Source organism: Equus quagga, chromosome 15 (assembly GCF_021613505.1).
Source record: "Equus quagga isolate Etosha38 chromosome 15, UCLA_HA_Equagga_1.0, whole genome shotgun sequence".
Lineage (NCBI taxonomy): Eukaryota > Metazoa > Chordata > Mammalia > Perissodactyla > Equidae > Equus > Equus quagga.
Window position 1 is genome coordinate 47,000,154 of NC_060281.1, and position 27,293 is coordinate 47,027,446.

The 27,293-nt window shown below is 39.5% G+C and overlaps 1 protein-coding gene across 1 annotated transcript in view; it reads left to right on the plus strand.

Moving 5' to 3' along the window:
* KIF13A (kinesin family member 13A) overlaps positions 1-27,293 on the plus strand; it is a 189,279-nt gene that overhangs the window by 155,155 nt on the left and 6,831 nt on the right. The window contains 19 exon segments of the mRNA XM_046639429.1: positions 9-158; positions 2,189-2,350; positions 2,883-3,056; positions 4,922-5,073; positions 6,265-6,397; positions 6,600-6,746; positions 9,957-9,995; positions 11,617-11,716; positions 12,937-13,063; positions 15,172-15,227; positions 16,526-16,650; positions 16,918-17,094; positions 17,806-17,898; positions 18,049-18,201; positions 19,178-19,255; positions 22,624-22,671; positions 23,716-23,821; positions 25,254-25,405; positions 25,903-26,007. Of these exon segments, the coding sequence (XP_046495385.1) occupies positions 9-158; positions 2,189-2,350; positions 2,883-3,056; positions 4,922-5,073; positions 6,265-6,397; positions 6,600-6,746; positions 9,957-9,995; positions 11,617-11,716; positions 12,937-13,063; positions 15,172-15,227; positions 16,526-16,650; positions 16,918-17,094; positions 17,806-17,898; positions 18,049-18,201; positions 19,178-19,255; positions 22,624-22,671; positions 23,716-23,821; positions 25,254-25,405; positions 25,903-26,007 (2,277 nt within the window).

Genomic DNA, 27,293 nt, shown 5'->3' on the forward strand with positions numbered 1-27,293 from the left:
CGACTCAGGCAAAGAGACTCTACGGGAAACGAGGTGACCCTTTCTACGAAGCCCAAGAGAATCACAACCTCATTGGTGTGGCTAATGTGTTCTTGGAGTGTCTCTTCTGCGATGTGAAACTTCAGTACGCAGTCCCCATCATCAGCCAGCAGGGGGAGGTGAGGACGGGCCAGCGTCGGAGAAAAGAATCGTGGTTCAAGTTTTTTTTTTTTTAATTTGATTTAGGTTGTGTTCTTGAAGTAGATCAAGAGTTAGGATCTACATTCTTTTTTCTCTACTAATATCAACAGAACTTGTGAACATTAAGTCATGGTTTTAAAACATTATTATAACACATTTTATATTTGTGGCTCACAAGTTTTTTCTTTGTTTTCATCAAATTAGAATTTTTGGGGGAACCCGATTCAGCTCTGTGCCCCATATTCATTTCTCTTTTATTCTCTTGCCTTAGTGATAACACTCGATTCTTTCCTGGCCCTTAAGTGGCCTTTACAAGACACAACTTGGGAAGATGGTTTTGAAATCCAAAGTGTTCAAAGAAGACAAGCTTAACCATCCCATTGTTGCCCCCTTTTAAACTCTCATATTTCAAGTATTTAGATGTAGTGTCCTTTTGTAGGCCTAAGACATTTCAGAAAATTTTCAAGGTCAAACTTTTTATTTTATCCATTTCATCAACTGATGTTATTGTTTTAAGTTTAGTAATACCCTTATTTCCTAGCTTGTCCTTCAATAACATGTAAACTTGAAATACTGAGTTAATTTTTGTGATTCTTAGAGCAGGCTGAGAATAGGAGGGCATTCTCCCCAAAGTGAACCCGGAAAATAGACCCTACGTTGTCAGTTGTGGTGCTGTAAGGACACAGCTTACATTCAACGCATGTGAACGCTCTGCTCTAGAAGACCGGTGGGCTAGAATTGCTTTTTCTTGTCTTAAAAATGGACACAACAGCTGTGGCAAAGGGATTCAGTGGCTAAGTCCCTGGTCAGGGGTTCTTAAGCTCGGGTCTGTGGTGGGCTTTAAGTGTTCCATGAATCCCCCTGAAACCATATTAAAAATGTATTAGAGTCTCAAAAAGCATTGGAAAAAAGCTTAAGAACCACTATCTTCTAGCCGATGTCTCTTATTCCCTTTTTCCTTCCCTCTTACTACTTCCTCCATATTTGTCTCACTTGTCAAATACCATCAACTAATTTCCCTCAGGTCCTTGGTGCCAGTGCCAAGTGGTATGTGGAAATTGGGTCTGAGCTACCTTTAAAAATGAGCCTCACTATTTAAGATGACAGCAGCACTGTCAGAACATGTATCAGCTTCACAACTCTGCTCATTACAACCTTGAACTGTGTTATGAACGATAACTTGCCCAATTACAACCCTCTGAGGATGCAAATTTCAGGATAGTGAGAAAATTTTAAGCCTTAAAAAAAAAGTCTTATGAGAACTGTTTCCTTATGACTTCATGGCTTTGTATATATTCTGTTCCTCGTGGAATAATAGGTCTCACCCCCTCACAGAGCCTTTCTTCACCCTGTCCCAGCCGCCATCTGCGTTACATACCCATCTCTACTCCTGAGAGCCCAGTGAGCATGTCTGTTTTGTTTACTCTTGTAAATGCAACATTTGGTGCAGTTCCTGGCACAGAGTCCGTTCCTGGTAAATTTTTGTTGAGTGGGTAAATTTGTCCCATAACAACCTGTGCATACCTCTGTTATAGCAGCTAGTCCACACTGTTGTTACAGGTTTTTACTTCTCTGTCTTTCTTGATTGTGAGTCCTCCAACAGCAGAGCCCATGTCTTTATCTTGGTATTTCTATGAGGCCAGGTATTTTGATCAAATGATTAAGTGAATGAATATGCCAACATGGAAAATAGATGACTCCAAGTAGAATATGATAGTTGCCTTTAAGCTGTTCATGGGCTGCCCTACAGAAGAAGGATAAGAATGAAGATGACTCCAGAAGGCAAGTTGTAAGGAGGCAAATTTGGCCCAAAGTAAGGCAGCATGATTAGAGGGACAAACGATGGAATGGTCTGGCTCAGGGAGTGTTGAGTTTCCCGTTGCTGGAGATGGCTGAGCAGTAGCTGTAGAACTGCTCACTGGGGATATTGTAGAGAGCTTTCTGTTTCAGGTAGGTGCTGTCCATGAGATGTCTTTTAACTCCAAGGTGCTCTGGTTCCTTGACCCAGGTTGCAGGGCGCCTCCATGTGGAAGTGATGCGTGTTACAGGAGCTGTCCCGGAGCGCATGGTGGAGGATGACTCCTCGGAGAACTCCAGTGAAAGTGGGAGCCTTGAAGTCGTAGACAGCAGTGGGGAAATCATTCACCGAGTCAAAAAACTGACTTGCCGGGTGAGAGGGCAGTGATAGGAAGGCTCAGATAAATGACCTTTTTAATTCAAAACAATTTTATAGGAAATCTTATGAGTTTTTCATAGAGCATAGTAAAAGTTAGACTTTCTGACAATAAATACGATGGTGGACAGTACTTTTTCCAGAAGTATAGCACACTTTTTTATGACAATTACTTGATATTTCAGAAGTCTATGTGTATTTGGCATGCAAGAAGCGTGTGTTGCTTAGTGAATCATGCTTTTGTAGTAAACATTGCGTCTGTATCAGAAACACAGTCGTTAGGAAAATTTTAGAGGGATGTGTACATTTGTTGCCAAGTTTATATACTGTAATTACAGCACCACAGTCCAGGTTTCATTACAGATAGAATCTGTATTGAAATGGTGCCAAGTATTTTCAGATGTCAAATGGATGACTGATTTATTTTGTTGCTTACTCTTAAATTTGAAGTTGTTGAAAAAAGAGAAGAATACGTAGTTTAATGTTTTCTTCATGAGAGTTATATTTCCTTTTTTTAAAATCTCTTCAGGTAAAAATTAAAGAGGCAACTGGGCTGCCCTTAAACCTCTCAAATTTTGTCTTCTGTCAATACACTTTCTGGGACCAGTGTGAGTCTACAGTGGCTGCCCCCGTGGTGGACCCAGAGGTGCCCTCCCCGCAGTCCAAGGATGCCCAGTACACCGTGACCTTCTCTCACTGTAAGGTACAGGCGCCGTTTCAAAATGAGCTGTGCAGGAGGCAGTGGACCTGGGCGAGGTTCATAACTCTACCTGTAACTTCAAAGTTTTCCCCCTAAGAATCTTTTATAAACATAATATGTTTATTGGGCTTTTTAGCCCCAAAATGTACTGCATTACAAATTCAGATAATTTGAGGATGTTTCAAACAAAATCTAAAAGATCTCTTCCCAAAATATTATTCCCCAAAGATGTAACCACCAATGACACGTTGCTACATATTTTGCTAAGCAGTTTTCTGTTCTCTACAACTTCTATATGTATGTAGTAAACGTATGTTCATACACATAAATGGGAATGGATACACAAAACATCATGCATACCTTCTCAAAAAATTGCTTTTACAAATGTGGGATCCTATTATACATGTTGCAGAACTGCATGCATCTTATTATTTTAATAAATGTGGACATCTTAACAGGTAAGTTGTTATAGATATTTTTCATTCTTTTGAATATACTATAGCATTCTAAGCATAGCATTCTAATATACCATGTGAGTTTTTAAGAACATATAAAATAGAAAAGGTGAATTTTTGGTGAATATTGGTTGGACCTACTTTTGTGGCATCAGCTACCTTTCCTGGCTTTCATATCAGACTGCCAACAAATTCATTTCTGACAGAGGTACTCTGCCCTCTGTGTAATTTTGTTTTTCTTTGGACAGTCCTTAATAGATACTCAAGACCTTTTCTTTTGCAAGTTGTGCCTCTTCTTTCTGGTTCTACACTTAGAAAACAAAACCATATCACCCCCTATTAAATTTCACATATGTAAAGACTATCCAGTCTTTCTTTTTCTGAAAATAAATAGCCCACTTATTTTCGCCTGTTTTCACCAAGTCTGTTTCTCAAAATCTTTATAATCATTTTTTTTGTTATTGTTCTCTCAATACTCTTAAATATTCCCCATCTTTCTTTGAATCCACAAAGCTGTCATTTAGAAGGATAAAACCTGAATTTTAAGTGCATTGTAGTTAAAAATTGGTTTAATAAATACTGGTCTCGGAGCCCCTGGAGTCACTGTGTGACCTTGGGGTTTTTTTAATCTCTAAAACGTGTATATTGTATTCATTGGTCATTATGTTTATTTTTTTTTTCTAAAATTCTGGCTCTGTCTCCAAATAGAATAAATAAGAAGGTAGATAGTAAAAGGTTAAATAAGTGTAGCACAGCTATTTCCAGAAATTAGAGTCGTAGAGTTGTCTTCACCTGAGATTCCACTGAGATGCTGAGAAAATTGGCTTGGTTCCTTGCCTGCTGCTTTGTTCAGGGTGATTTGTCATACTTCTCAGTCAATTTAGTATTCATTTCCTCACACTTATCTGTTTACGTTTTACAATGAGGAATTGGGGTGAGAGAGTTTAAGAGCAAGGGCACAGAGTCATGAAGTTAATCATGTAAAATTTAATTCTCTTATTATTCTTCTATGCCATAGCAAGGAACAATCAGAATTTCCTTTTTTTGATGTGCTGATTAGTCTGTGCTAGCCTAGAGTCAGAGTGGTCCTGTGGAACCAAGAAAGAACCAGAAATAAGGGAATATAGATTTGGCTCTGCAGCTAACTAGCAGTATGACGTGGGACAAGTTGCTTTCTTCAGTTTCCTCCCTGATAAGAGAAAGGAGTTTGAATTAAATTACCTCCTAATTTTCCTTCCTCATCTAATATTTGTGATTCTTTATGGTTTTCTATAAACGAAATAGTTTTAGGGTTAAGATTAGGCTAATATATTCCAAAGTGAATATATATACAGTTGAAAGGTAAAAAGGAAATTTCACAGATTCCTTTATGCATAATTATTGTCATTCTCTTCTTCCTCCCCCTTTTCCCAGGACTATGTGGTGAACGTAACAGAAGAATTCCTGGAGTTCATTTCAGATGGAGCATTGGCGATTGAAGTGTGGGGCCACCGGTGTGCTGGAAATGGTAGCTCCATCTGGGAAGTCGATTCTCTTCATGCTAAGACAAGAACATTGCATGATAGGTTTGTACTTGGCTGTGTGCTTTAGACACAGGATCAAGACTCGCACTGGACAGTGATTAAGAATGCAGACTCTCTGGACCTGTTTCCTCATTTGTGAAATGAGAAAGATAAAAGGAACCACCAGGCATTAAAGACATTGAGTGGGGAAAGGAAAGTCTTTTCAACAAACGAAACTGAAACAACTGCATATCTATGTGGAAAAAAACAACCTTGACCTTTATTTCACACCATACACAAAAATTAATTTGAGATGGATCATAACCTTAAGTGTAAAAGCTAAAACTATAAAGCTTATAGAAGAAAATAGAGTATTTTCATGATTTTGAGATAGTCACAGATTCTTAGAGAGGCCACAAAAAGAACTTACCATAGAAGAAAAAAGTTTTAAGTTGGACTTAATCAAAGTTAAAAGCTTGTGCTTATCAAAAGACATCAGTATGAAAATGACTAGACAAGCCACAGTCTGGGAGAAAAGTCACAGCTTCTTGTAAAGTTGATGATTTGCCTCTTCTATTACCCAGCAATCCTACTCCTAGGCATTTACCAAGAAAAATGAAAAGATTAAGTCCACAAACAAACTTGTACATGAACCTTCATGGCAACTTTATTGATAATATCCCAAAACTACAGACAACCCAAATGTCCTTCAGTAGGAGAATTGATAAACAAATTGTGGTATTATTCATATGGTAGAATATTACTCAGCAATAAAAAAGAAAGGATCTATTGATATCCATTTGGGTGAATCTCAGAAACATTATGCTGAATCAAAGAAGCTAGACCTAAAAGAGTACATACTACATGATTCCATTTATATAAATTTCTGGAATAGGCAAAACTAATCTGTGAGGTTACGTGGCTCGTGCCAGGGTCGGGGAGTTGAATGGGAAGGGGGCATGAGCAAACTTTCTGAGTTAATGGTGGGGTGAGTTATACAGGCATATGCATTTCTCAAACCTCATTGAACTCTGTGCTTGAGATCTGGACATTTCACTGAATGTAAGTTATACCTCCATAAAATAAGTAAAAAGACCCTATACCATAGGGTTGTTTTGGAAGTTAATAAGAAAATAATCTATGCGACATAAAAGCACAGTACCTACCACATAGTAAGTGCTCAGCAAATGGTGCCTTATTACTAATAATGTCCCTGGGTGATGATGTTATTGTTTGTTGTGATGTGTCTTGTAGGTGGAATGAAGTAACTCGCAGAATAGAAATGTGGATCTCCATATTAGAATTGAATGAGTTAGGGGAATATGCTGCAGTGGAGCTTCATCAGGCAAAAGATGTCAACACAGGAGGCATCTTTCAACTGAGACAGGTACTAAGTTTATTTTTGTTTATTTCATGTTTTCTCTTTGTCCTGCTCTGACAATTTCCTGAGAATTTTCTAAGTATTTGCTTCTTTGTTCCCTAATTCTTTTTCCTCCCTTTATCCCAATTCTTCAACTTCTCCCCGTTCCCATTCCTGGCACCCATTTCCCCATCACTCACCCACCCATCACACCCCCCCGCCTCTGCAGGGTCATTCCCGGAGAGTGCAAGTCACAGTAAAACCTGTACAGCATTCAGGGACACTGCCGCTTATGGTTGAAGCTATCTTGTCAGTATCCATTGGCTGTGTGACTGCCAGGTCCACCAAGCTCCAAAGAGGGCTGGACAGTTACCAGGTAAGACAAACAGACTTGAAATAACAGAGACTAGTTAATGCAGAATTAAGGCAGTCAGTGATCTATGATGGAGACCTGTTTGGGAACATAACAGAACTCCTCGGCTTAACCATGTATCTGCCCTCGCCCACATTCATATTTCCATCCACTGCCTTTTTTTCTAGATTTAAAATACTGTATTGGCTTAGGATTGATTAATAATCATTTTATTTATAAACAAATATATTAATGCTATAGTACTCATTTACTTCAGGCATCATTTATTTTACGTCTAGCCCAATTACTTTGGCTATTTGGCACTGCTGCCTGGCCAGATCCACTTTTATTAACATAAAATTGCCCCTATACACTGGCATAATTAACCAGCTCTTTGAAAGCTCTACTTTTTTTTTTTAATTAAAAGTTGTCCTCATAATCATTTTTGTCCATTAAATCTCCATTTACTAAACTTCTGTTTTCATTTTAAAAAATTAAAAGATATAAACTTCATATTACCAGTCAGAACTCTCCAGTACTCTGTGAGAATTAACTTTGAGATTAGGAAACTTGTCCCCAGTGGCCTGAAAGAAAGCATATGCTTCACTAAGTCCCGACTTTACTACCGGATATGAAGTTGGGACTGGGGAGAATTGGACCATTAAATTCCGACTCCCTCACTGCCACATGTGAGCGGGAGCACTCTCCCTATCACGATGGGGAGAAAGCATTTCGCTGTGGAGTCTGGGCCTAACCCAAGCCCTTCTCGACAATGATTCATCCTCTATCTCAGTTTCCTTTTGGCTTCATGGCATTCAGGCAAAGACTTTTCTGAAAGCTAAGAAGAGCATTGGCTTGGGCTGTTGGGCCTTAAGGAAAACGTAGCTTTGTCAAACACTGCCTTCCCTATCCCCCCCCAAAATTCCCTCCGGCTCTTAAAGCCTGGGGAGGGTGTGAAGGTTGGAGGGCAGCATCTGCTGTTTCAGGAGAGACTCCTCCACTGGACTTTTCCTTGTGTGTGGAGTAGGAAATTGGACTATATGTGTTCTCATCCCAGTTCAGTCCCTCACTTGGCCATCAGCTTCGGCGTGGCTGCAGGGCCTGGTAGAAAGAGCACTAGATGTGGAGTGGAGAGATGCGGGTTTGTAAATCTAGGTCGGTCTTACTGAATGGTTCCTTTGGGTAATTTAAACTTCAAGTTCCCTTTTTTCTCTTCTCGAAAACAATGAGGTAGACTTAATAATTCCCTGCGGTCCCTCTTTGCAGTAAAATTTTGTGGCTTAATAAATCTCTGATCTTGGATAAAACTTTGAAACTCTGCATCCTAAACTGTGACATCCACAATATGGATCACCAACAGACGAAATGTTCCCGTTTGAGAAACCGTATAAGGATTGATTATCTGCACTTTTTAAAACAGCTCTACTTCTTGAGTTAAAACTGATTTTTCTCAGAATTTGAGCTCCAAACATCAGGCTTTCCCCAGTGCTATATGCTCTTTTAAGAGCTTAGTAGATCCATGAAAATTTAAACTGTAACTATTTTAAAGCTTTTCTTTTTCTTTGCTGCCATGCTCAAGGTCACGTCCAGTAACTTTTTGTTGTTGACATGGTGCTTTTGGAATTATTCTAATGCAGTAGCTCAAGCCAATCCAGAATGTGCTGATTTTACAACAGTTTTACATCGTGAAAGCTCAGGCTGGTTTCAGTTAATAGACGTACCTCTTTAGTCTAAAAATTAACGATAAATTAGAACTCTTTGTACTTTATTCATTTATATGGGGAATTAGTTCGAAGAAAATTACTTTAGTATTAGGCTTGCATTTAATAAGTTAGAATTATTTAAATGATAATGATGGGGCTGGCCTCAGGGCCGAGTGGTTGAATTTGCATGCTCCACTGAGGCAGCCTGGGGTTTTTGCCAGTTTGGATCTTGGGCGCAGACATGGCACCGCTCATCAGGCCACATTGAGGCGGTGTCCCACATGCCACAACTAGAAGGCCCCACAACTAAAAATACGCAATTGTGTACTGGGGGGCTTTGGGAAGAAAAAGGAAAAAAATAAAATAAATGTTTAAATGATAATGATGGTTACCAAACTTTTGTATTTTGAAGTTTTCACAGAGAATAATTTTAACTATATTTTAAATGCTTTAAAAAAAAGCAGTATAGTTTGATGTATACTTAGATAAGAGAGTAATTTAGCTGTATTTTTAAAGCATTTGAAAAAAAAGTTTGTCTTTTCTATAACTGACTGCTTCACTGCCTGTTTGAATATTAACGCTCCAATAACCATAGAAAAATGAAAGAAGGTTGTTACATGGCCCAGCATTCATTTTGAGTAGAACCTGCTTCCATATGGATGGATATTCTCTCCAAATGGGGATTTCTTGATTCTTGTTTCTAAGGAAAATTGTCTCAACTAAAACCCTTTTATTTTGCAACATGGTGAACTTATTTTGCCGAATGTTTTTGCCAAGATTGTTATTTTATGTAATTATTGTAAGATATTGCCATGGGTTTGGGACAGTTCTGATTTTTCTCAACTGATTGGTTTGGATACTGCTATATCCAGTAATGGATAATGATAGATCCATATATTCAAAACAGTGGCCTGTGCTTTTATTGCAGTAGTGCAGTAGACAGAACCTTGTATGTGGATAGCGTGAGTTCCCAGTGGGCTTTCACCCGTGATGATTTCATCAGTGAGAGTGGTGTGGGGCAGGCAGAAGGGCACTGAGGTGGGAGGCTAGAGGCCTGCCTTTCTGTCTGACCCTCCGCCATCTGTGTGATCCTTACGTTAAATCGTTTCATTCTTCAAGGCCTTAGCAGCCTCATGGCTAACACTAAAAGACTGAGCAATAGAATCTAGTTTTGCCATTCTGTCTTTCTGAATCCATTCTAAATCCCCACCAAATAGCTTGCCCATAAATATATCTATTTGCATAACAGTGGAATAAGGCCTGACCCAATGGTGTTGGTTGCTCTTCTCATCCGAGTTTTTTTAATGATTCCTTTCTTTATTTAAAAAAAACCCTGAAATTCTTTAAGCAATTATAGACAAGTGAATTAAATCCACTAAACTCTTTTTGAGATTCAATTAAATGTTTTATTATGCTGATGTTGTGTGTGCTTTTCATTGTAATGTGTGTGTTAAGCTTAAAGAATTATTTTCCTTGTGTGCTGTTTGAGAAACAAAATGCATGTCCTTTGTGTTTATTTTCTTCCTACCAGAGAGATGATGAGGATGGTGATGATATGGATAGTTATCAGGTATTGCTGCTGCTGTCAATCCTGTGGCATGGGGCACAGCTACTGCTAATTGCCAGCATCCGCAAAGCAGAGGGCAGGGAGGAGGCAGGAGGACCGTAGAACAAGAATATGCCGTTTTTCACTTGCTTTTGATTTGCTTTAAATGTAATCAGAGCTACAATACTATTTCTAGAGATTTCTCTGTGAGTTCAAAATTTATAACCAGATATTGCATCTTTGCTATGCCATCTTGAATTACTAGCTTATAAACCATTTCTAGGCGAGACCATTATCACTGTATTAAATTGGTGATCTTAAAAATTATACAGTTACCCATCCATAATCTTGAAGCAAATTCTTGTCTTTCATATGTGAAACCACACTTATTAGTTCTTTACATCCAAGAGACTAGTATTGTTCTAATATGCCATTTTACTTTAAAAGACTCTTGCTGGATAGGAAAACATAGTTATGTTTTGTTTAGCCAGTTTTCTTCTCTCATTAGGACTAAGCTTAGTTATCCATAACCTGAAGAAGTTAAACCTCAGCTTTTTCTTTTGGAAATCTAGAGAAAAAAGTATGTGCAAATGTGAAATTTCACTAGTCAGCACTGACCGGGCTGCTATTATGGAATGTGGGATAATAGTAATGGTCAAGGCGGCAAACCAAGATGAAGTTTTCTGGGTTTGCTTCCCAGTCTTCGTACTGATTCTCCACGTAAATTTTAAGAGCCTGTTTTCTCGGTGTGCCTTGCTCTGTGTAGAGTGTGGATATATTGAGGGTAAAGCCTCAGAGGTCCTCAGGTGTCTGCTCTTAATGTAACATCTTAAGGGTTCGACTGGAGTTAGGCAAGTCCAAGAGCATTCTGAATAGAACTGATGGGGGTTTTTTTGCCACCTCATAATTTTACTAAGAGAGAAAACAAGCAAACAAAAACAAACCTTAGGGGAAACACCAGCATCCCCTTGGATCTCAGCAACGCCATTAACTAACGTCCTGTGGCTGTCTGTGCGCTTCCTGCCACTCTGTTCACGGTGAAGTCCAGCGGCTGCTTCTGGGAGTTCTTACAGCATGGCTGACTGCATGTTGGGTTTTTGCATGGGAGGTTTTTGGTTAGCCTCACAGTAGTGGTTGGAGGTAAGATCTTTGCAGCAAGTTAGAAAGGTTCTCTGCTGATCTATGCTTTGCACTTCAGAAAATACACATTATCAGGCCATTGAACTATGAACTATGAAAATGCCTGTCGTTTTCCATTCCATTTGCTGTTACGTGGTTTGGGCTCTGCTCATGGTGTCCTTCTGCTTAGAATCAAAACTCCTGCAAATGAATAGCTATAATTTAAATACACACATGCACAGACTATGTAAGAATCATCCAACAGCTGGTGTAGTTTGAGCTTCTCTTGCTTTTAAGTGTAATTATCCTTTTGGAAATTTAGGGGCTCTGATTTCTGAGTAACAGGATCCTCGATCAGCATGCAATGTTACTGAGGCCTCTTTGCTTTCTGGCAGATTAATCACACAGCAATGTTCAATGGCCTTTCCTAATGAAAAGTTTCCTAATCAACTTAAACATCTTTTTTGAAAAAAGAAATAGTTGTCTATGCGTTCTACAGGAGCATGTTTTCCCTCCCTGATGTCAGGAAGAAGACTTAAACTGCGTACGAGAGAGGTGGTCTGATGCGCTCATTAAACGACGAGAATACTTAGATGAACAGATTAAAAAAGTCAGCAATAAAAAAGGTATGTGACATTAACCTCTTTCCTGGGAGTGGCTTTTTCACTTCTACACAATGGTGGTAGGTTGTTTTCTTCCCTTCATTGGACAATAGTATCTTCGTTTTTTGAACTCATAACAATTGTAGATATTAGTGAATCATATTATACAATCTTGGTTTAAGAAGGTTTAAAAGTAATAAGTTTTCATAAAACTCTGAGTTAATTACAACAATAAATGTTAAACTCAAATTTTGTTTTTATAAATGCAAATGCGATCAATACCAAATATCTCAGAATGAGGTATTCCAAGCTCAGAACTTGGGACTGACAGCAGATAAAGGGTCACTTCTGAAACCACAGCACTTATGAGGTCAGCCCAGCTACTACTGGGCAGTAGCCATACGCTCAGCTGGGTCAGCGTGGCCTGAAGCTGCCCCTCAGCTCTAAGGATGGAGTTTTCCTGTGCTGGCAATGGCCACTCGGATTCTAGAGTAGAAAATGCTCTTACAACTCTTAGTCTCTCCTTCTGACTTTATGATTCACTCATTGTGGTTGATTCTGCACCAAAGGTCACATCACAAATGTTCATCTATTTCATGTGGAAGTTAGCCAAAATTCTCCTTCTGTAAAACATCGTGGTTCAACGTTCTTGGTGTCTGTCTGTGTCTGTGCTCAGCCTGCTAATGAAAACTCACTTTGACTATGCCTGGGTAGCTCCAGAGTTGGATTATGGATAAGAGGATTTCAAAACTTATCAAATAAAATCCCTTTCATAATGAGCCTCAAGGAAAATAAAGTTAGTTTTTCAGCGTGCAGTCTTCTATCTTTATAGAATGGTGTATGGTTTTATAAAGCAGTGTCACATCCATTATTTCATTTGATCCTTCCAACTAGCACGTGAAGTAGCCGAGTTGTATTATCCCTACTGACATATCAGGAAACTAGACTCGTCTGTTGAGTAACTTCCACAAATTGCAGAACCAGTGAGATAACCCAAGTCTTCTAATCCCCAGTCTAATGTTCTGTTCATTCTTCCTGGCTTATGGCCCGTTCAGCCAGTGACGTAGCCTCTCTGAGCTGATCTGGGTGCTCAGGCTTGAACTTCCAAGTCTCAAACCCTCTTTTGGAATGTGGTGGATATTTAAGCCGTTGGTGGATAGCACCAACTAAAAATCTATTTATTTTAAGTGTTGAAATTGTACTTTCTCCCTTCTTGGTGCTCATCCCCTCATTTTGTCCTGCAGAGAAAACAGAGGATGACATGGAGCGGGAAGCCCGGCTTGTGGAGCAGTGGGTGGGGCTGACGGAGGAAAGGAATGCTGTGCTGGTGCCAGCACCGGGCAGTGGGATCCCCGGGGCGCCCGCCGACTGGTAAGTCCACCAGACCTGACAGGATGGTGCGGATGGCCTATGGCAAGTCACGCAAGTGACTTTCCAGGATTGTCACAGTAAATATGAAGTAACATGAGCTGCCCAGGGAAGGGCCACCTATCTCTAGTGCTGCCTTCCCTTCCCCCCCCCCCCCCCCGAGTAAGATTAGCCCTGAGCGAACATCTGCCACCAATTCTCCTCCGCTTTTGCTGAGGAAGACTGTACCTGAGCTAACATCGGCGCCCATCTTCCTCTACTTTCTGTGTGGGATACCTGCCACAGCATGGCTTGATGAGCAGTGCCAGGTCCGTGCCTGGGATCCAAACTGGCACACCCAGGGCCGCTGAAGTGGAGCATGCAAACTTAACTGCTGCACCACGGGACTGGCTCCTGCCTTCCATTTTTTTCCTCCCCACTGCAGCCACCTTCCTTTCACAGGAAGCCAGAGAGCAGTTATTACCTGGCTAGGAATCAAATACCATATTCCTCAATTCCTCTGCATGAGCAACTTGGACATGGTTTCCTGATCTCCAGAAATTCTCTTATTTTTGGCTCAAAAGAAGGGTGTTTCCAGAATATACTTGAAGAAGGTAGAAAATATATCTTCTTCTTTGCCCTGGTGCCTGCTTAGTTTGGTCACTAACATAGAGTCAACTCTTAAGCACTCAAAAGAAACAGCATGGTATCCTCGGCTGTGGAGTCAAATAGATCTGGATTTAGTTTGCAGCCGCAGCTCTTAAGTATTAAATTTCCTTACCTTCTCTGAGGCTCTATTCCTATCTATTAATGGAGCTACCTTTTGGTACTGTTGTAAGGATTAGAGATCATATATAAAAAATTCCTTGTCCATAGTGCCCATCCATTAAATGGTAACTCCTGCTGCTGCTTATTCTCATTCAGATTCCAAGAATATGTGCTAGGCACTTAAGAGAAATCAGATTCCATTTGAACACCGAATGTACATGTCCAGATAATCTCTTTTGGATAGGCATAGAAACATAGTGATGTTATTTGTGTCTGTAATGATAAATGGAAGTGTAAGGGATTTCATGGTCTTATGAAACTAGAAAATCTGAATTTGCAGGCACGTAATTTGTAACCTCACGTTTCTCCCTGCAGATTCTTCTGTGGTGCTGGAATCCTGTAGATCACGTGCAGTCTGTCTGCCAGCCACTTATTATAAACAGCCAGCTCATTCCTAATCTTTTCTACAGGAAAGGATTCACCCTGAGCTAACATCTGTTGCCAATCTTCCTCTTTTTGTTTCTTCTCCCAAAAGCCCCAGTGCATGGTTGTATATCCTAGTTGTAAACCCTTGTAGTTCTTCTGTGTCAGCCGCTGCCACAGCATGGCACCTAACAGACAGGTGGTGTGGTTCCATGACCAGAAAATGAACCTGGGCCACCGAGGTGGAGAGCGTGGAACTTTGACTACTACACCATCAGTGCTTCTCAGCTCATTCCCAGTCTTGTTCTGCTCCTTGAGGCCCTCTTGAGACAGTTCTTACCTCAGTCTCTTGGATTTGAGGTGTTTCCAGACTTCAGATCATCTTAAATGTTTGTAAACTGTAGAGTCCTGGGTCCCATCCCTAGTCACTTTGATTCGGAAGAGAAAAGATGGGCCCAGGACTTTTCATTTTAAGAGACCCCCAAGGTGATTCTGATGCAAATTGGTACATTTTTGATAAAATACTGCTTTGGTTTTTCCTGCACATAACCCCGCCTTCTTTCATTCTCTCCTCCTTTGGGCTTTTAAAATATTGTCTCTTTTGTTTATTTCTTTTGGGTTCTGATCCTGTCCCCTGCTTCTACTCTAACAACATCCCCTTCCCTTTTTCCCATCACCAGAGTTATTTTTAGAAAGCCTTCAAATAATCTTTGTTTCAATTAACTACATGTAATTCATACAACTGGTAGTTCTTTATGTAAGTCACATAATTCCCATGATTTGTGTTGACAGGGCTGTCAAGAAGTGTGAAAACATTTCGTTAATAGAACCTGTATGTCCAAGGTTGTTCTCTTCTGTTTCCATGCCTCTGTAGTGTTTGATTATCTAACAAGACATAAAACACATATTTTGTTATCACTAAATTTCGTTATTAAATTTAGGATCCCACCACCTGGAATGGAAACCCACATACCGGTTCTTTTCCTTGATTTGAACGGTGAGTAGACACCTAACGTTCCAGGAGTTATCATGTTTAGTTAAAGTTTGTAATCTGTTCAGACCCACATTATTGTGATCCTTAAATCACTTTTGTAATCACTTATATGCCGTATCTAGGTGATATTTTCAGTCCAACCAAATATATGTCACCATGACTTGCAGAATCACTAGAAGAGAGATGTGGATATTTAATTGTAAAAAGAGAGCACTTGGGAGATTGAGAATTGCATACAAAAACATTAAAGCAGTTATTGCTCTGAAATGGTAACGGACCCAGAAAGTATCTGAGAAAGTAATCACCCTCAGAGACTCTGAATCTTTATGCTCTGCAAGGGCCTAGGAATCTGCATTTCTGACTAGTGCCCTTTGTTCCCCACCCCCAATAGTATTGATTCCAGAACATGATCACACTGTAAGCCTGTGTTAAAGGTTGTCCTTTCCTGTAGCAATTAGATTGAACCTGGGTGAACCTAGAACAATGGTTTTCAGTGTGTTTTAGCAGTAAAATCCATTTTCAAAATGAAATTTTAAGTGGAACCCCAAGTGTAGAATACAGAAGCAGAGTTGCTGAGTTTGGTTATGGCATGCTCTTCTGGAGGGCCCTTGAGGTCCTCAAAACACAGCCTGAAAACCTCTCTTCTGGAGCTAAGACCAATCATGGATGAATAGAAGACACGGGGAGGTTGGCTTTGGCTCTTCATATGAAGAAGTTTTTAAAAGCCTAGAGGTAGACTGAGTGCCTCATGAAGTGATGAGTTGCCTGTTATTGGAGGTGTACAAGCAAAGGCTGGGTGACTGCTTACAGAGATTTGTGAAGAGTGAATCCCACATTGGGTAGAACATTGGAAGAAGATGATCCTTACCTTTCTCCTAAGGCTCAGAACTTTGATTCTAAATTGATAATTGAATTGCTCAAATCTCTAATTTAGTGTAAGTTATGCAAGTATGACAAACCTAACACTAGGTTACAGGAGGAATTATGAGAAAGCAGCAAAATTGTAAGGTGTGTTTACATAGTGAAAATATTTACTCTGAGGACTGTATATAGAATATATTCAGTCCATTTTATAGGAAACTCACAAAGGCACCTTTTTGGCTCCCAGAGTTGTTTCTTTAAAAGATAGAAGCTCTTGTGAATATTGGAGTCTATTTCAACTGCAGGATAAGAGATGAAAGAAAAAATTAAAATGCATTACACGTAAGTGTCATCATAGAAAGCACATTGAAAAATTTTTGATGCTTGCTTAGAAGCTGACTTTTCCCCCACTTTTGTTTCTGTGCCCTGGACTTGGTTAGCGGATGACCTCAGTGCCAATGAGCAGCTCGTGGGCCCGCATGCGTCAGGCGTGAACTCCATCCTGCCAAAGGAGCATGGCAGCCAGTTTTTCTACCTGCCCATCATAAAGCATAGTGATGAAGAGGTAATTGACCCTTAAGATTCTCTTAAAAGGACTCAGATTAGTGCAAACACCTGTGGGCATGTCTTCCTATTAGACTGCTGTAGTCTGCTTTGGGGAAGAGGACTGGGAACTTTAAAAAAATAGAACATGTGTATTGTCAAAAATGGTGAGGAAAAACAGCTATGATCCAGTAGAATTGCATTTATTCTCTTTCTCTAGTGTGTGATGTAAACTGCTACGCCTGCGTTGTGTCTTGTTTCCGTCTCCCCCCCCCTCCCCTACACCTAGGTTTCAGCCACAGCCTCCTGGGACTCCTCGGTGCATGATTCCATCCACTTGAATAGGGTCACCCCACAGAATGAAAGGATTTACCTAATAGTGAAGACCACAGTCCAGCTCAGCCACCCAGCTGCTATGGAGTTAGTATTACGAAAACGGATTGCAGCCAATATTTACAACAAACAGGTAGTAACGGGCCCTGATTCTGCTGTAGCATATAGGAGCTCGAAGTTTTTTCCTTCTATCATAAACTAGTGTTTTGTGGTCTTAGTACAGTGGATGTGCAGATTGTTACCATCCTGGCCAAGTTACAGTCTGATTCTCATTTATCCAAGATAAGGGGCGTTAGGGTAGCAGAGGTAAATGTGGTCCACCAAAGGACGCTTCCACCTCGACCAGTTGAGACCCATAATCCTAGGAGGCAGCAGAGCTATGACATTTCACTGTTCGAAGAAGGTTAAGTGCCAGGTCCAAGTGGGTTAGTGACACACCCAGGAGCAAAGGCAGGCTCCAATAAATCCTGTGCTTCTGCTTCCCCAGATGTCATTTCAGAGGTGCTGAGAGCAGAACTGATCCTCTCCAGTTTTCTTCTGACAGTGCCAGGATAGATTGGTGAAACCCCGACAAGATCACAAAGAAGGCAGCAAATGAGAGAGGGAAACAACCACGAAAAACCCTGAATAGGCTGCAAATTCTGTAATCTAATACCCAAATGACAGCTGGACATTGTTGTCCCTCTGGGTTGGAGACAAGGATTTTTCAGTTCAACTTTTTTCTGTTTCGCTGGTATTGTGTGTATCCCAAAAACATAGTACTTGATAATGCTTTTACAATTTGTAAAATACCGAATAACATGTATATTTCATATCACTTAATTCAGCTTTCCTTTTCTACCAGAGTTTCACCCAGAGTTTGAAGAGGAGAATATCGTTGAAAAATATATTTTATTCCTGTGGCGTAACCTATGAAATAGTATCCAATATACCAAAGGTAAAATATATATTACCTTTTAAAAATTTCAGACTATAAGTAATGGAGAAATGTGATAATTCTCAAAAATTTTAAATCATTTTCTCACCACAATTTTGATAGAAATATTGTTCATATAAAAATATTGTAATTACCCCCTTGTCCCTTTAGGCAACAGAGGAGATTGAGGACCGGGAAACGCTGGCTCTCATGGCAGCAAGGAGTGAAAACGAAGGCACGTCGGACGGGGAGACATACATTGAGAAGTACACGCGTGGCGTGCTGCAGGTGGAGAACATTCTGAGCCTTGAACGGCTCCGGCAGGCAAGTCACTGTGAAATATGGGAACCAGAGGATGAGATCACCAGCCACCACCCCGGATGGACCAAGATGAATTTACTTATCAGACACCTTCTCTCTAAATCTATCAGAGAAGGAAAACTTGAGTAGCAGTCTCATTAGACTAAATCATCACTTTGGCAAAATAGTAACAAAAATAAATTTAACCACAGTTTATTGAATATCTCCTTAAGCACTGTGCCTAAGTAATTTAGATCCATTATTTCTTTTAATCTTCAAGATAACCCTGTGACATAAATACCGTTATAATCTCCATTTGTAAATGAGAAAATTGAGGCTGACAGAAGTTAGCTAACCTGGCCATGGTTACATAGCTAGGAAATGGTACAAAGTCGGGTGTAAACCTAAAAAGCTTGACTCCGAAGTCTGTATGCTTAACCACATGCTATTATTATCTCCCTAATTTTTGGACCCAGGGAACAACAGCAGGACATTCAAGTGAAAATAATCCACTAGGTAGTCAAACTATAAGACAGGAGATGCCATTCCGTAGAAACAGTAAGTGAAGTTATGGAGAGTATCTTTTGAGCAACAAGAGGACTAAGATTGGCATCTGTCAGACAAATCTTCCTTTGGTGGGAGTCCCACCTAAATTGCTGCCTGAGTAAAACTCAAACAGCATAAAAGTCAATTGTAGTTTTGCAGGGGAGATAATAGTTAGAGGTATTTCTTTTACATTTTCTCTGCCCACTTACATAAGAAAATCCATGATGTAAATGTCTTTAGTCCAAGAATTTTGCTGGTTTTATTTATGAAAAATGTTTTTGATAGATTAAGCAAAAAAAATTAGTGGGTACAGTAAGATTCCAGTTTTTTAAATATGAGTGTGTGTGTGTAGGATTGCAGTGATCCTTACTTCTATATTTTCTAAGTCTTCAACAATAAACATAAATTCCTTTTGTCATCAGAGGGAAAAAAAATGTTATTTTCAAATTTACAGGCAGTCACAGTCAAAGAAGCACTTTCCACCAAAGCTCGGCACCTGCGGAGGAGCATCAGCACGCCAAATGTCCACAATGTGAGTGCACCCTTTCATGACGTGTCTCAGGGCCTGGGGGGCGGCACGTGAGGCGGCCTGAGGTCGAGGTTTATGGGTGGGACTAGAACATACGGCGCTTGTGTGGGCATCCCCAAGTGCCAGGCTGCTCCTCAGTACTAGGGAGCAACCAGAGAACACAGTCACGCGTAATGTGACGGAGCCTTTAGTGGAATCTTACAAATTTCTATTCGTAAGTTATCTCCTTGAAAGAAGTTTCTTGAGACATAAATTGAACACAGTTACTTTAAGGATGGTAGAGTCAGCTAAAAACCCTGGCTGCCACGGCTGCTGGGTGCTGCTCTTGAGTCAGTTTCTATGCCCTGTTCTAGCTGCCCTGACAATATTACTGTGCTGCCCGTCAGGGTGAAAGGGCACCAGGCACCTCCATATAGACACTCCCATAGTCCCTGGCCTTTCCTTTGACCATTTTGATTATCTTCCTCAACCACTTCAGCTAGAAAATCCAATTGACAGAAACTGCTTCTAGTGAAGGGGGACACTGTCATGGGAGGAAAGGGCAGAAGAGCGCAGGGACCACATCAAAGCAGTCTGTTTCCAGAAGCAGCAGAGGGAAACTCAGATCCTCCCAGGGAAAAGCACAGTATTATTCACCTTCCTTCAGTTCTCCATAATTGTCAGAAAATGATTAAAAACATGGTGAACATTTATAAACCTTATCTTACAGTAGGCCAGAACGCAAATCCTAGCACATACCTGTAATCATTATCATACAGCTTACTTCTCCTGAAACAAGGCAATTATTAGAAATTGATAAGAGACGCATACAGTTTAAATTTTTAAAAGTCTTCTAATTGACTTAGGCATCAAAGAAGAGATCATAATGGAAATTAGGATGTATTTAGAAATAAATGATAATAAAAAATGGTACATGTATCAAAACTTATGGGATGCAATTAAAGTGGTACTTAGAGGGAAACTTAGCCCTAAGTACCCTGTTATTCCATTTATATGGCAGAATACTAGAGAGTAGAGAAAATGAAAGAACAAAAGCTACAATTAGGAAATTTAGAGCTCTTAAATTAAAACGAAGAGTAAAAAAAATAAGGAGGAAAGCATTCTATGTTGAGAAGAAAGACCACCTACTAAGTATTCTACCTTCCCTTCCCCCCCCAAAAAATTGAACCTAAATCTGATCGAGGGTCTAGAGCTAACTGTTAATATTTACAGGGGACAGAGGAAAATGTTAAATGACACCACAGGGATTTAATTAGCAAAATCCAGACTGTGGGAAACTTTACAGGAAAAATGACCTAGAGAAAAGGGGGAACTCAAATTAAAAGAGACTTATGAGATATATCTTCCAATTGCAGTGTATAAACTATTTTGATCCTGGTTCAAAATTAACCTTGAAAATGTTTATATGAGACATTTGAACACTGACAGGATATCTGATACTATTTGGAAAGCACTTAATTTTTTAAGATGTGATAATGGTATTATTGTTATAGTTTTTAAAAAGGGAAGGGGAACTTTTTAGAGATTCATAGAGAAATATTTATGGATAAAATTTTTTAAAGTTAGAAAAATAAAATCGATAAATTTTTTAAAAGAAAGTAATAAATGTTACAGCATAATTATAATAAATTCAGATAAAGAAGGAAATAATAAAGATTAGAACAGAGATGTATGAGATAGAAAACAGACAATAGAAAGAATCAACAAAGCTGAAAAGCAGATTTTTTTGAAAAGACTGGTCAGATGGACTGACTTCTAGTTAAGATTGATTGGGGAAGAAAAGAAAATATGAGAGAAGACACAAATATTATTGGAAATAAAAAGGGGCACATCACTACATAGAGAACAGAGATTTAAACATCATAAGAGTAAACCGTGAATAAAATGGACATATCCTACAAACTAAATCGAGAAGAAATAGAAAATCTAAATACAGTTATCACCTTAAAGAAGGTATAAATTCATAGAGAGAGACTATGTTCATTGATGGGAATACACAGTATCACAAAATTGGCACATCTGCTTAAACTGATCTGTGAATTCTCAACATAATTTCTTGTAGGATTTGATAAGCTGATTGTAAAATCCTTACGGAAGAGCAGATTTGAAACGCACATACCTTATCTACAGCCCAGAGAGTCTATGCCTTAATATACGCTCTAGAGATTCTCATAGATACACAGGATGTGTTTAGAACTAAATGATGCTGAAATAGTACATGTCAGTACTTCTTGGATACAGCTAGAGTGGTACTTAGGGGCAGTAACAATAGCGTTTGTTTCATCATAGTTTATAATAGAAAAAAATTAGATTCAGCCTAGATGTCCACCTAGAATAGAACAAATAATTATCAGACTATTGAAGAATACCATGTATAGTAAAATGCCGCTTATATGAATTATAAAAATATACAAAATAATACTACATATTGTATATGCTTACACGTACATATATACATAGCCAGCCCTGGTGGTCTAGTGATTAAGATTCAGTGCTCTCACCACTGTGGCCCAGGTTCCTTTCCTGGTCAGGGAACCACACCAGCTGTCTGTTAGTTGTCATACTGTGGCGGCTGTGTGTTGCTATGAAGCTGAAAACTGTGCCACCAATATTTCAAATACCAGCAGGGTCACCCACGGTGGACAGGTTTCAGTGGAGCTTCCAGACTAAGACAGACTAGGAAGAAAGACCTGGCCACCCACTTCCAAAGAAATGGCCATGAAAACCCTGTGAATAGCAGCAGAGCATTGTCTGATACTGCGCCAGAAAGTCAGAGGATGGTGCAAAAAGATAGGGCAGGGTTCTACTCTGCTGTGCACAGAGTCACTAGGAGTCTAAATTGACTCGACCGGGGCTGGCCCGGTGACGCGGCGGTTAAGTGCGCACATTCCGCTGCGGTGGCCCAGGGTTGCCGGTTCGAATCCTGGGTGCGGATATGGCACTGCTTGTTAAGCCATGCTGTGGTAGGCATCCCACGTATAAAGTAGAGGAAGATGGGCATGGATGTTAGCTCAGGGCCAGTCTCCCTCAGCAAAAAGAGGAGGATTGACAGATGTTAGCTCAGGGCTAGTCTTCCTCAAAAATAAATAAATGAATAAATAAATTGACTCAACAGCACTAACAACGACATATATACATATGTGTGTGTGTATATATGTAAATAGTCAGATAAAACCTGTATGGGGATAATAAACTCCAAATTTAGGATATTGATTACTCCTGAGGAGGGAAGAAAGAAAGAAAGAAGGGGAGGAGAAGGTCATACAGGCTTCAACTGTATATGTGACATTATATTTCTTTATATGTATGTATAATTTATGTTAAATATATAAACCACACTGATAAAATGATTCATCTCTCATCTCTCATAGGTCTCCTCCAGTCGACCAGACCTTTCTGGCTTTGATGAAGATGATAAGGTGTGCACCTGTGCGCATGGCCAGATTACTAGCAGAATCTAAGTCTGGAAAGTTAGGGTATTTTGGTGTTTTTAAAATCTCTGGACTTCCCATCTTAATCTTATGCAAATCATGGTCTCCACATGTCCATTTCCAAGTTCAAATACTTGATGTGAAATTGCTGTGTACTCTGAGTGTTACATTGTTACTTAGCTTGGTACTTTCCATTCCAGGATAATACCATACATAATTGAATATCTTGGGTCTAACTCTAAATGATTTAAGAAGGTATTACACTCACCATAGCAAAATCAAAATTATTTCAAATGGGTAAAATTAGGGATTTAAAATTAAAGACATTTTACAACATCATCTTACTCAGCAAATATTTCTCAAACAGGTATGTAAGTTACTAAGCTAGGGGCTGTGAGTGATTCAAAGAGCATAAAGAGAGACTATGTCCTCAAGAAGTTTAAAATCTAGTCCTTGGAGGCAGTAAACTCCTGAGAAGTTGAAGTAAGATTAAATAAGTTTACGTGACACACAGGAGAAGTTTTCTCCCGTTAATATACCACTACTTATGCCAGATTGATACTTTCAAATCCCAGGTATATGTAGAGTAACCATACCAACTAGTTTGCCTGGGGCAGTCCCAGCTTATGCCTGTCACCCAGGGAAAAGTGCTAGTGGAACCATTTCACTCTGAAAAATGTTCAGTTCGGTCTTGAAATGATCCAATCGCCCTAGATACATACCAAATTCATAAAAGTGCCTGCCTCTGGAGAGAGAGACAGATGAATGGGACCTGTAGGGACTCAAAAAGGGAATTTCACTCTATTTGTGATGATTTTACTAAATCTTGAACAAATACAATAAAATATTAACATTTATTCACTCTAGGTATACCTTGGCTATGACAGTATTTGCCATATTATTCAGCACTTTTTCTACATGTTTGAAGTATTTATAAGAATCAAGAAGAGCACATACTGCCATTAAAAAACAGAAGAAGAAAAAACCTCAAATCAGGGCTTCATTTTTTTTACTCATATTTTTACTTTGTAGGGTTGGCCAGAGAACCAGTTAGACATGTCCGACTACAGCTCCAGTTACCAAGATGTAGCATGTTATGGAACTTTACCCAGGGATTCACCTCGAAGGAGTAAAGAAGGTAGTGGTGAGATTGTTTTTCTGTGTTATTTCTTTCTAATTTCTTAAGGAAAGCATGAGGGAAAATTCTTTTATAGGTGGCATATAATAAGATAGGAAGCAGAGGGGCTGGCCCCGTGGCCAAGTCGTTAAGTTCACGTGCTCTGCCTTCGCAGCCCAGGGTTTCACAGGTTCGGATCCTGGGCACGGACATGGCACCGCTCGTCAGGCCATGCTGAGGCGGCATCCCACATGCCACAACTAGAAGGACTCACAACTAAAAATATATACAACTATGTACTGGGGGGCTTTGGAGAGAAGAAGGAAAAATAAAATCTTAAAAAAAAAAAGGATAGGAAGCTGAAATTCTAGTTTGCTAGATGATCCAAAACTGTCTTCTTTAATAGAACCTGTCATGTTTACTTATTTGATTTCTTTTTGCTTTGTATCCAATATATCCTCCAAATAATAAAAATTGGCTTTTTGTGTAACACTTCAGAATTTTCAAATCATTTTTCACACATCATTTCCTGATTTTGAAGTTAGTTTTGAGAGACAGACAAATCTTAATACATTATGGTTAGACTTCATTCTTTCCCAAAAGAATATACACCTCTGTCATGTTTTTGTACTCAAGTTAAAGGATTTTTAGGAGACCATGTCTCTGATTCCTGAAGCAGTTTCAAAAAGGATAGCAGAAGTGAGTTTGATCAGTGACAATATTACTACCTCAATGTATAATCTCCGAGTGTCCTGAAGGGAACAGCATTTTTTGGATATGTAAATCAGTTCTATAACCTTACACCTCATGTGTTACCTAGCAAGTGTCTTTGTACCAGTGAATTGAGAAGAAAATATAGAAGGAGGCCCAAAAAGGTAAGAAATGAATAAAAGCAAGAAAGAATAATTGTCCTTCCTTAGTCATATGGAGCAGGGTAGCTTGAGGAAAAAAGTGGCTTGTAAGAAAATTTGTACAGTGTTCATTCATTGAGTATTTTTTGAGCCTCTCCTTGCTGTATGCAGTGAAAGATGTAAAAATGTGCCATTCTAGATCTTAAAATCTAACTGTGAAAATGAGATATGTAGAAAATAAGATATTAAATGATAGAGTGCCAAAATGCACGTACAAATAATAAAGGCTTGAGATTTCAGAGAAATGGAAAAACAGCATGAGTTGAAATTGGTCTGATAAGTGGCACTTAAGCTGGATCTTGAAGAGAAGATAGAAAATTTGGTTTCCGATTTCTTTGATGCCATCCAGCCCTCTGATAACTCTTTGTGACTTTGCAGATATATCTTCATTCTTGCCTACTTCTGTTTTACTGCTTAGCCAAATTTGCCTATTAATTTCTTTATTATTCCAGATATTCCTGTGGCTAGGTTATAACCTCACTTCCTGTGTGTTGGTTCAAGTGCTCTGGGCCTGTAAACCCATGCCTTTTTGTCTTCCCCAGGTTGCACATCAGAGAATCCTCATGCCTTAACAGTCAGCCCTTTTAAAGCATTCTCTCCTCAGCCGCCAAAGTTTTTCAAGCCCCTATTGCCTGTAAAAGAGGAGCATAAGAAAAGGATGGCTCTTGAAGCAAGGCCTCTTCTAAGCCAGGAGGTAAATGCTTGACTCATCTGTACCATGTAAAATAGCCGGAATTAAGTTGCCTGTGGAGAAGTAACAATTTGCATTAACAAGTCAGATGCTGCATGTCGACCTGTATGAGTTATCACTCTGGATCCTATTCTGGAATACCTCTTTCTCAAGTAGAATTTCTTATTTGTTGTTACTGCTGTTGTTTTCTTTGTGTTTATAGCTTCTCAACATATTTTTTATCTTTTAAGTGAGAAAGAGATGTTCCCTAGGTGTTTGGAAATATTAAAGGCTTTTATTTTTTTGGATTTGATAAAACCAATTATGCTATGTGCCATAGAATCTATGTAGTCTTGTCAAATTTCATCAGTAGTTTAATTCCAGCCTGCAAAATTGTTTGCTGCACTACTCACATGTAATAAAGGTGTTTGCATTGCTTTTCTAACTCGCACGCATTAATGTGTATTTTGGCTGTCGTCGTCTTCTGTGTGTGATGCATCTGTGTGTCTTAACCTTTGCAGAGCATGCCTCCATCTCAGGCACATAACCCTGACTGCATTGTACCCTCAGGAAGCAATGGCAGCAGCATGCCAGTAGAACACAATAGCAAACGTGAGAAGAAGATTGTAAGTTCTGGAACCATTTCTGTCATATTGCCTGGTGGTGGGTTTAAGGCCCTTTCACAGACAATCGTCCAAATACTTTAGAAGAAATTAAAATATGTATTGGGTCTTTGCTTTTTTAAAAAATGTGACCATCAGTAATGAAATTTTGCATGAACATGGCTATGACATAAGATTTTTCTCAGTGTTCATTTATTTTATTTTATTTTTTTGCTTAGTATAAATTTGCTTAGAAAAAGGGGAAAAGGCACTTTTAATGATTCTAGTCTTTAAAGGTGTAACAAAGAAATCATTTTAACTAATACGGCATCTTTCTAATGTGCCTGTACGTATTGCCCAGATTCTGAAGTTAATCTACCTAGAGGAATTGCACTTACTTGGAGTAAGTAATCATGCATTTAGTTGTGGGTATGTTTGAAAGCTTTTTTCGTGTTGCCTGATGCTATTGCCAAGTTCAGTAGTTTGTAGCCACACTACAATCCATCATCGCCTGTCATCATCATCTCTGCATCTCAGGTAGCCTTTTTAAATTTGTTGGCCAAATATATTCCAACCACCCTCGTGTCAGACTCGCTTTCAGGATGGCTTATCTAAATTTTGCCACAGGTAGGTTGAAACTCTACCTGTAAAACCTCATTCTCTAGCACTTGGTTTTCAAATTACAAACTTGAGAAATAGTTTTTAAAACACTGTATACCAGGCACTTTGGATTACAAATGATACCTCAACTAAAAGGAAAAAAAAAAAAACCTATATATTCTAAGGCCTGGAAAGAATTCTCTAATTTTGTGTCTAAACTTTCACTCTCCTGTGGCTTCCTAGACTTTGAAAAAGTAAAGCAGCTTGGAGCAAGAACGAGCAGCCTGATGTTTATGTCTGCATGTGGTCTGCTCTGTGGGCAGAGTGTGGGAAGTTTCTTTTCCCAGCAACACCATGTCAGATCCATTCCAAGGGCTCATTAGTTTGAGGTTCTTTAACGAGTCTAGAATATGCTGCTAATGCACAGTGTGTGAAACTAATTAGAACTTAATCTGGACGTTCAGCTGGCCAGTCTCCTGCATGCTTGAAGTCCTAGTGGATCTTAAGAAATGACTTTCTCATTCCTTCTGTCTACTAAGGGAAATGGCAAATGGCAAAGCACCATTTTCCCCTCACCACTTTGTCCCTCTCCCCCACTTTGCCTCTATGTTCCCCCATCCCTCTATCCCAAAGCCCCCATCCTAGCTCCTGCTGGAGAAGAGAGTACACATCAACAGCTACTCCTTCATCTCTCCAAATCTTAATAAGCT